We start from the raw sequence: 10249 nt of genomic DNA, 5'->3' as shown, positions 1-10249 counted from the left end.
CATGAATACTTTGTTGTCCAGTGATGTAAGTGTTAGGTTTGTGTGTTTGTATATAGACTCATTTTAATCTAACATGAATGTATCACATATGTTGATTATGTGACATTTGCATAAATTCATAAAAAAATTTATTGATAATCATAATCGATACATGACAGTAAGAATAAAACTACCAAAGACCATTTACCTTGCCTTATATTTCTCAGTAAATCTTCAAAGAAATAGTCTTCATATTTTTCTATCGACCAAGAGAAACATTCTTGATATTCAGCTATTCACTCAAGCGATGGGCCGAAGTACCAAGGTTTCTTATGCCATGCAAAATAATCAAGGTCAGTATCTTGCCGTAGGTCCCTAAGGAGTTGTTAAGTCCTCAAAACCCAATCCTTGCAGAGTTGCTGCAATTGGTATCTCAACCTGGAGTCAAATATTGGATTTCCTTAGGCAACCATAATTGGATTCAACACATGAAGGCAATACAAGAAGGGCACACTAGCTGCTACGTTTTTTAGAATATACGAGATATTATCGTTCAATAGTGTACCTTTTGGGTTAGAAATCTAGATGTGATGGTTTGTCTAATTATGGATTCTGTCGCAAGAGATGGAGATTGTACTATGTGAAAAAACAAACCCTCTGATTGGCATTTATGTATGTAACCACAGTAGGACATGTGTACTGTATGTTTAGGTAGGGAGTCTTAATCTCCCAGCTTGCTAATAAAAAAAGGAGAGATTAATTATTTAATATTGTTCATAGCAAATGGTCAAATGTGAATATACCAAAGAAGGAGCTCATATTTTCTTTGAGAATCAAAACATGTCATATCTTTTTTAAAAACATGATAATGTATTCATTGAACAACATTATATAATTAGATTTTCATTTACATGTAGATAAATTACTTACGTCTTCAACTTGAAATATTTGTAGATCTCAATTTCTCTCAACTAGGGCAATGAACACTGGGTTCTGTAAGAGATAACCATGAAAAAAATTGAGTTTATGCTCTATAATTCCACAAGTTTCGTATATAATATAGATACAAATATCAACAATCTAGTACAAACTCATTATTTATTCAATATATCTTTACTTTTCTCTTATATTAGGTAGGATTAATGTTGAGTTGTAGGTTAATTTTTTTGCAGAGTGCTTTGGCTACCACACTTACTCATATTGGATGACCTGCTACATGGATGGTATTCCTCAACAAGAGAACGAACAATTACTTTGCGCATGTGTCTAAACTCAATATGTATTTGTATATGTTGTTGATTTTTTATATGATTATTACAACAAAGATTGTTGTATATTTATCCTGATGTACATGCTATACTTAGGCAAAAATATGAACTTTCATTTCATGCAGATACACATTTATATGTCTTGTTTTGAATTGTTCTTGTGATGTAAACTAATTAGTTGTTTGGTAATAACCATTTTTTTCAGGATAATGCAACAAAGTATAGGAAGAGTATAGTAAATTACTACAAGAAATTAACGAATAAGAATGAAAATGAAGCAGCCCAAAAGGAAGCAACAGAAGAGGCAACAAAGCAAAATGGACTACAACACAATATATCTTCTGCAAGAGAAGTAAAGCCTACTACCTCAAAAGGTCCGAAGGTCAAATAAAATGATCCAAAGGAGGAGATGCCATAGGACCTTGATAAGAAAGTTGACATGAAGCAAATGCAAATTTTTTTGAGTTGTTGTTGACAATATTGTAATCAAATAATTTCAATAAGTACTTTATAAATTAATTTAATTACAAAGTTATACACTTATATTGTTTACTGCTACCTTTATATCAAATTTACTTTGATTTCAAAGTTATGCAGGTTCATTTTTCATGAATGAAATAAATATATGTATGGGTATGGTTATTTTTAATGAATGAATGATTTATGAACATGATTATTTTTTAACGAATGGAATGAATATATGTAGCAACTTCATTTTTTAGTGAACGAATGAATGAATATATGTATGAGCATGTTTATTTTGAATCAATGGAAGGAATGTATGCATGAACAAGTTTATTTTTTAATAAATAAAATAAATATATGTATCATTATATTCTGCTTTTAATGAATATATATATTTTAATGAATGAATGTAAATGCATATCATAGTTGTGAACTTTTTCATAATTGGATGACATTCAGACATAAAAATGTGTGAACCTCACGATAATTGAATGATATTCACAGCCAAAGAGTTAACCTTATCAATTAAACCACATTTACACATCAGAATGTGAGAACTTGAAATCATATTTAAGAATGTGGTCACATATTTATAAAAGTTCATCTTCGAGAGTTGCAAGATCCACAAGAATAATGCGAGAAGGTTCCCACATCTACAAATATGTGACCATATTCGCAACTGAAGAGTTAACCTTATTTATTGGACCACATTCATACGTCAGAATATGTGAACCTAAAACCATATTTGTGAATATGATAATATATTTAAAGAAGTCCATCATCAAGAGATACAAGATCTGCATGCAAATAACATGTGAAGGTCCTCACATCCACAAATATGTGATCACATTCATGACTAAAGAATTAAACTTATCAATTGGATAACATTCATATATTAAAATGTGTAAATCTAAAACCATATTTGTGAATGTAGTTATATATATATATACACACACACACGAACCTCCTGCCTATTATAAAATAACTTTTGCACACTCTTATGTGTGAATGTCATGATGTTCATATATTCTGATGTGTGAATGTCATGTAATTGATAATGTTAACTCAGTTGCAAATGTCATGATGTTCGCATATTCTAATATATGAAACACCGTCTAATTGAAAAAGTTAATTTTTCAGTTGTGAATATCGTAAGGTACACATATTCTTATATACGAATGTCATCCCATTAAACTTGCTCATGCATATATTTATTACATTCATTTAGGAATAAACTTGCTCGTAGAATCATTTATTTCATTCATTAAAAAATAAACATGATCATATAATCATGCATTTCATACATTCAATTGTTTACGTACTAGAAGTAATAGAAAAAGACATTCCTATCCACAAATCAAAACCATGTAGGCCAACTATGGCTTCCTTATACAAATTTACAAGATTACAAATGGATGAGGTTCACATCATACTTTGCTTGCCCGATGCGTTTACTCCAAGCTCCTTAACTATCTACTTGGTCATGGACCAAAAGTTGTTTCTTTTGAAAGTACAAAAGTTCGTATTGTTTTCATAATCTCTTAGGCTGGTTTGGTCTTAAAGTCAGGCCTATTTATCAAGTGAGCGAATTGATCGAGTATCCTATATATATATATATATATATATATATATATATATATATATATATATATATATATATATATATATATATATATATATATATATATATATATATATTGATATATTGGCAATTTCTTGACCCTTTTGAATCACCATGTAGAATATGACGAAGGCTGCAAGCCATAGAGACCCTTTTTTATTAGGATATCATTACTTATAATATATTTTAATTTTCTAAATATATTATAATCGGTCAACCCTTAATAGTTCATTTTTTGGACTAATTGTGATTACTAAACCTGCCTAACGAACTCGGATTCAGGTAGGGTACTGGGTTGCACCCAAACCGTTTACATCCCACCTAGACGAACTGTAGCTATCCTGGTGTATCCCCCAGCAGCCCAGCTTCACCATACCAAAAGAAAAGGTCCAAATCAGCGAACGCGATTCGTGGATCACGAGTTTTGTGCCCCCATGTGTTTACAGAATTGATAAGGTGGAAAAGATCATTGCACAATAACCAAGCAACGGCGTGGGAGCAAAAGCCTGTGGACCCCATAGGCCCCATCAATTTCTAATCAGCTCACGTGATGGTCTATGGCCCCATCAACACTAGGGGTGGGCATCAGGTTCGGCCAGAACCATTTAGAGCTGGGTTCATTGGGTTTTTAGTGCGATCCGGCTCTGAGATGGCCGGGTTCTTAACATGCTCAAGTTTGAAGATCAGCTCATGATCCAGCCCATTGGCCCAACGACCAACATTTAGTGGGTCAGTTCAGTTCGGCCCCAAACCCATTTGTAGGTTATTTATGAAAAAAGATCATAAATTAGTTTCTATAATATCAAAAGCAATGAATTAAATGAAAGATTAATGCACCCATCTAATTATCTTTCTATTCCATACAATCCATTCAACTAATTAGGTAAATAGTAATAGTTACCAAATTAATACGCAATCAGCTACTAAAAATTTAATTAGGTAGCTCAGTCGGCACGGTAGTCCGTAGCCTGATTCGTGTATATAACGAGCTGAAACCTGATGCTAATGGCTCAAAGCTTAAAACCTTGACCCAAACCTGACTCATGGTAGAACGGGTCGGCTTGGCCCACCAGACCGGTCCATTGTCCATTTCAGTAAAGTCAAGCTGACGTGACCGTGAGATGTCCAATGTGGGTGATTGCACACCATTGAATGCTTTTGGTGGTGTCAAAATGTGATAACTGGATTGTTAGTGTTGCACCATTTTATCGATGGGTTTTAGGTCTAAATCCAGGGGACCCAGCCTTGTTAGAAAAGGAGAAAAGAGAACACCAACTGTGAAAATCTAAATTATGTCCATAAGAACATGTGCTTAAAGAAATGATATCTGTTTAATACACATTTCTCTATTATTATTTTTTGAGATAAAGCATGATAACATTTTGCCTAAAGGGCTCTACTCATCAGGTAGAGGCAACTTGCCAATGTCACCAAGTTAGCTGGACATCATGAGTTCGAAACCAACAAGGGATCCCTTGTCGCAATGTCAAAGCTGGGCACATTCTCTGATGGGCAAAGAGGACCTTAAGGGTTTTATCCAATGTTATCAGTATCGGTGTGAAATTCAATACGCTGCAGGCCTGAATCGGCCATTTTTTAATAATTGTAAAAAAAAATACCAAAAAACTTTTTTAATATTAGTTTAAATATTTTTTAATGGTTTTAACATGTGTGTCATTATGATTTTTTATTATTTTTAGGCCGATACAGAATGATTTAGTTGAGTATCGGTATCGATACAATTGAATCGGTTGTCCAACGATTCAGGGCCGATACACAACATTGGTTTTATCAACTGAAGGTCTGCTAAACTAGAAAAAAAAAACAGAATATATTATAAAGTTTTGACTTCTTATAAGCAAGTTGGTCTTAGGTGGAAATCAATGAGTTTCTTAACTGTGATAAAATAATAATAAGCATTAATGAGAGAGTGCAAGGTAATCAAAATGGGAAAAATAGAGCATTAATGAGAGAGTTGGGAATGCTCTTGCAAGGTGTGGAATTTGATGCCGAGATCCCCACTACAAGATAGCGGATCCTGTAAAACGCTGAGAATAGCAATCTCACCCGGCGTTTGCAACCACAGAACCCACCCTTCTGTGGGTCCCACATGTACTCGCTCCTCTTTCTCTCGGTCACTCCTCTCGTCTCATCTCTTAGTCTCTGTCTCTCTCGCTCTTCTTTGTATCATATTCCTACTGTTTTACATTTTTAGGGCTTTATATGCTTGATTTGTTCTTATATTTTTCTGTTATTTTCTTCATCTGATTTATTTTATGTGTTTGTGCTATATTTTTATAGTTTTATTTCTGTTAGTTTATTTCATACTTTCATTTGACTGTATTAGTTTATTTCATACTTTCATTTATTGTTTGTATGTACTATGTAGATGATTTTCTTTAAAAAAATACTATGTAGATGATTTATTCTTGTATTATAGTTCTTAGATGTGTTTTATGTCTTATTCTATTTTTTTTTATTTTTAGTTGCTCTTACATGCTTAGAACTATCAATTAGCTATGTTTTGCAAAACGAATACGCATTGTATATATAAAGATATATTTATATAATGATTTTTGCTTTGTCTTATTTGCATTTACTGTTAGCCCTTGATGGCTTGGGCCTTTTATTATGATGCATGGTTGCTCACACATATATATGTTTTCTATGTAAATATTATAAATTTATAATATTCTATATTTATATTATATATAATTATATATACACATATCTGTGTATGTAATTCATATATAATCTATAAGCGTATGAGTTATCTATTTGATTGTTTTTTGAGTTATACTTTTAGTTGATTGTTTAGTGTTTAACTGTTTATGATTTCTGTATAGTTTATTCAATTGCTCATTTTTTCTTTTATATTTGTCTAATGCTTATTTTATGTCTACTGTTAATTTTTTTGCATCCATAATTTTATTTTTGTGTATTGTTTATTCACATTGTTAGTTGTATAGTTTATTTATTTATATAATTGGTTTACAATGTTCGACGACATGTTATGTTTTGTCTATTGCTTATATTGATTGATTTTATATTGTATACATGTTTGTTATTAATTTTAGCAGTTTCTATACATATTTTGTGTGTCTTTTTTATTTTATTTAGGATACCTCCTAATTTGCCTAGGCCCTGCTAGACTTTTTAGGGGCTCACCGCCTAGGCTCAATCTAACGCCTTTGAGTCTTTGACAACTCATAAGAGGTGGAATGCCCAAAATGAAGTAACCAATCATGGGCCTAATGAGCTGCCCGCAGACTAAGCCCTTGCCAATGGGCCTGCCTGGTCCATCCAGCCCAGCCCGTTGCCCACACCTACCTGGAACAAACACTCCCTAAGGCTAGAATCGCCCATCTTCATATCAGTTCTGTCACAAAGTCGCAGGCATGGACCTGGACTCATATTAAGCATGAAATTGTTATTTTTGAAAACTTGGTTTTTTATTTTTAATTGATTAAAAACATTTTTTTAACATATAAAAATGTATCATTGTTAAAAGACTAATTGAAAACTATTACAATTTATTAACAATTGTAAAATTATAACTATACATATCATAATGTATCATGTGAAGTGTTCACGTGTCGTGTCACTAAATCCCTGAACACTAGATCCAAAATGGTGTGTCCCTGTGACAAATTTTCAGCCCTTTGCTGTAACAAGCTGAGTCAAAACACTTTCTGAGTTCTCTTCATTGAATAGTGATTGACTGTACATATTGATGTTCAGAAGGACCTTGCTCATGAATGTTGGCTAGCCAAACAAACTCTACCACGACTGTTATCATTTTTGTTGTTGCTGTTGTTGCTGCTGCATCTGTTGTCATCATTGTCGCTATCAAGAGTCAACTAAATTACCTATAAATATTTTGATCCACTGATACAGTGAAGGATTTGCAGAAAGTAATTGGGGTAAAACCCAGATACTATGATATTCATTCCTTTTTCAAATTTCAGAGCCATGGTCAACAAATTTCACAGATCAAATGCAAGAAGTATTGAGAAGGTTTGACATATCTTCAACCCTTGACCACACTCTACATCTCCAAGACAATAACTGCAAAGAGAAAATAGATCCTTGGATTAATTGACATGTTTCTAATCATCATATGTTGTGAGGGTATTTCAATCATTTTGACTATCCATCATAAACCAACCCATCTGCAGTAAACAGGACAAATGGCTTAATCACATCCAGTCTTTTGACCAAGAGCTAAAAGACTGGCTTTAACCCAAATTTAGAAGTGGGTCAGAATGGGCCCTTCATCTGCTTGGGCTCACCAAGTACCCAACCTGACTTAGAAGGGCACACTCAGAGTCTACACAAGATGTATCTCATGCATGATCAGCCAAATCATTTGGGTTCAATGGGTCATTGGTGAGACCAAACAGGTCACTAGACATTGTATTCATCATCCTAGAAGTTCAAGTCAGTTAGTTACTCTTTGGCTCAAACTTCAGGCCACGGGTTGGTGCATGCTGCATTTGACTTGGTTCACTTTGATTTTAAGGACTACAAGTTAGCAAGAGAATAAGAGTGCTTACATTCAGAATCGGTCTTAACCCATTTACATTTGTCACTTTCCCTCGCCTTTGATTCATCTTCTGAATCCATTTTGGCCATTGATTTGCTCCTGATGAACTTCTTGCCTGATGCAGCATTTTGGGGATATATCTCATGGTGAAGAATTGCTCTGATCAACTGAAAACAACAATAAACAATTAAAGGGTCAAACGCAAATTTTTAAAGGTTTGACAAGTCCACTTTGAGCTAAACCTACTTGACCCAACTCAGCTTGACTCTATAATGTGAGCTTTGTCAACTTGGTCTTAGAGCTGGCCGGTACAGTCTTAACAGTGGCTCTCTCATGTTGAGTACAGGCAAGCTTACAATTCATGCATATTGAACAGTTTCACTTGACTAAGTTTCTCCACTAAGTGGCAGCTCCCAGCTAAACTTGGATTTCAGTTGGATTCCTTAATTACCAACTTGAGTAATTCGTAAAATGTTGCACAACTTCGTCAAGTTAAACTAATTAATGCTATTATATCTATGATCATCTAATCTTTTTGGGTCCATTAGAACTACACTGCAGTTCAGAATGGCTAGTTTCTTGGATTGGTGATTCAAGTAGACTAAGTTAGGTCGGCTTCTTAGTTGCATGTACTTGGCTACTGATATGTGATCTGGCCTGCAGCTTGGGTGTAGTCCCTTATGGACATGGCTAGGCCCAAAGATGAGCAACTGACTAGATTAAATCACCTTGGTCTTGTATGTTCAATTAGACTGAATCTGTTCATAACTCTACTGGCAACTTGTAAGTGTCAAACTCTAGGATGTGACCTTAGCTAAAGGGAGCAATCCGGCTTGAAGTTAGGACCTAGAAACCATGTAGGTCATTGATCTTAAAAGAGACAAGAGTGTTGGTGTTTGATTGTGGTGCTGCATTTACCTTCTCCATTCTTGACTCTAGCAACTGTGGCTCTCTTAGGCTTGGAGCTGGCGCAAACCTGCCTCGACATGAGAACATCTTCTTTAGTAAGAATGTGACTGATCTTTGCCTGATCCCTGTGCTGGTACTACTATCAGCACAGCAAACATAATTTGCCTTGCTTGCAACAACATAGAAATTTTCTGGATCATCATTTTCGCCGATAGACTCCCGAGCATGTCGTAGGCTACCTGTCCGGTCAACGTCTAGGCTCGAGGGACAATTCAAGAATTTGTTCAGGGGGCAGTCATTCCTTTGTCCTCCTCCTTTTGACTGTGGATCATGGTCAAGAGCACGTCTAGAGTGTTTAAGTGCTAAGTATCTTGCTAACTCTTGTTTAAGCTTCCCAAGTTCTTCTAAGGTAAATTCTGACAAATCTTGAATTGGAGATGGTGAATTTTCATGGGGTTCACAATTTTCTCTGAGTTTCTCGTCGATCTCCAAATTTCCGAAGGTTCCTATAGTCAGTAGCTCATGTTGCAAATCTTGGAGGCTGACGCGCTTCGAAGAATTTGCTTGGGATTGATCTTCTTTGCTAGCCTTGTTATTGGTAATGCCTGTATTAAAAAAAAAAACAGTTAATGAAGGATGATGAAAACATGATTAAGAGACAAAGTTACCAATCCCAGTTACTTTAAATGATTTCAATTTTATTTTTTTATCAAGCTCAATTAACTACTTAAAATGGTATGCCTGATTTCAATTATCAGACATCCATTCACAGGCCAGCCTGAACCAGGCCAAAGCCCAACCTGCCAATTTGATGGGCCAGAGTTGACCAAGCCTGGTCCAGTCAACCCATTGCCTCATGCTACTAGTACTAATATTAAGGGAGAGAAGACACGGCAGCCCGGTCTGTCTGTTTTCGACCTGACTGACATGGCTCATACATGGGCCATGGGCTGGATGACTAGGCCATGACCCAACAACAGGGCTGGACATAAGCCCAGTCAATGATAAGCTGAACCTCAAAAAACTGGCCCAAGCTGTGCTGGTTAGCCCATATGGACTGGCCATGTGTGGCATGCTAGCATCCCAGTTCAGTGCCCAACCTTTGCCAAGGCTGTTGACCTGATGAAAATTACTTTTTTTGTTTCTTTTTTACATAGAGAGACCACACTCGGCATTGGAGAACCTGGTCTTAGCCATTGACGGCGTAAAACTCTGTGGGCTCTCCTCTTGATCCCCAAAGAGCATCCTCCCTTGTTTTGTAGAAACGGGTGCCCACGCCGGGATTCGAACTCAAGGTAGGAAGAGACCTCCCTATTCACGAGCCCAAGACCAAGTGGGAGACCCCTTTGAGGTCATGATGCAATTTGTATGCCACCATAGTTTTAAAAATAACAATAAGCACCTATGTCAAGGGGCACTTTTGTTACTTTATGATTCATGTCAACTGTCAAGCATGTGATT

General features: G+C 35.4%; 1 protein-coding gene across 1 annotated transcript; it reads right to left on the bottom strand.

Moving 5' to 3' along the window:
• Positions 1–7857: 7857 nt before the first annotated feature.
• LOC149827468 (protein NEGATIVE GRAVITROPIC RESPONSE OF ROOTS-like) lies at positions 7858–10033 on the bottom strand. The gene is made up of 3 exons (XM_090018518.1): positions 9952–10033; positions 8798–9393; positions 7858–8046 (listed from the first exon to the last, which is right to left on the bottom strand). The coding sequence occupies exons 1-3, from the start codon at positions 10031–10033 to the stop codon at positions 7858–7860; spliced, it is 867 nt and encodes a 288-aa protein (XP_089874644.1).
• Positions 10034–10249: the final 216 nt, after the last annotated feature.

The sequence above is a fragment of the Nuphar pumila genome, chromosome 10 (genome assembly GCF_984573655.1).
Source record: "Nuphar pumila chromosome 10, dmNupPumi1.hap1.1, whole genome shotgun sequence".
In the NCBI taxonomy this organism is placed as follows: domain Eukaryota; kingdom Viridiplantae; phylum Streptophyta; class Magnoliopsida; order Nymphaeales; family Nymphaeaceae; genus Nuphar; species Nuphar pumila.
Note: the sequence above shows the minus strand (reverse complement) of the source record. Positions and strands in the feature narration are given on the sequence as shown.

What these genes read in the sequence shown, in the direction of transcription:
- LOC149827468 (XM_090018518.1), bottom strand. Translation starts at nt 10,033, where the DNA reads ATGCTCTTTGGGGATCAAGAGGAGAGCCCACAGAGTTTTACGCCGTCA. An exon ending in GTTCTCCAATGCCGAGTGTG is followed by an intron (nt 9,394 to 9,951) that starts GTCTCTCTATGT and finishes TTTTTAATACAG; the next exon opens with GCATTACCAATAACAAGGCT. An exon ending in TAGAGTCAAGAATGGAGAAG is followed by an intron (nt 8,047 to 8,797) that starts GTAAATGCAGCA and finishes TGTTGTTTTCAG; the next exon opens with TTGATCAGAGCAATTCTTCA.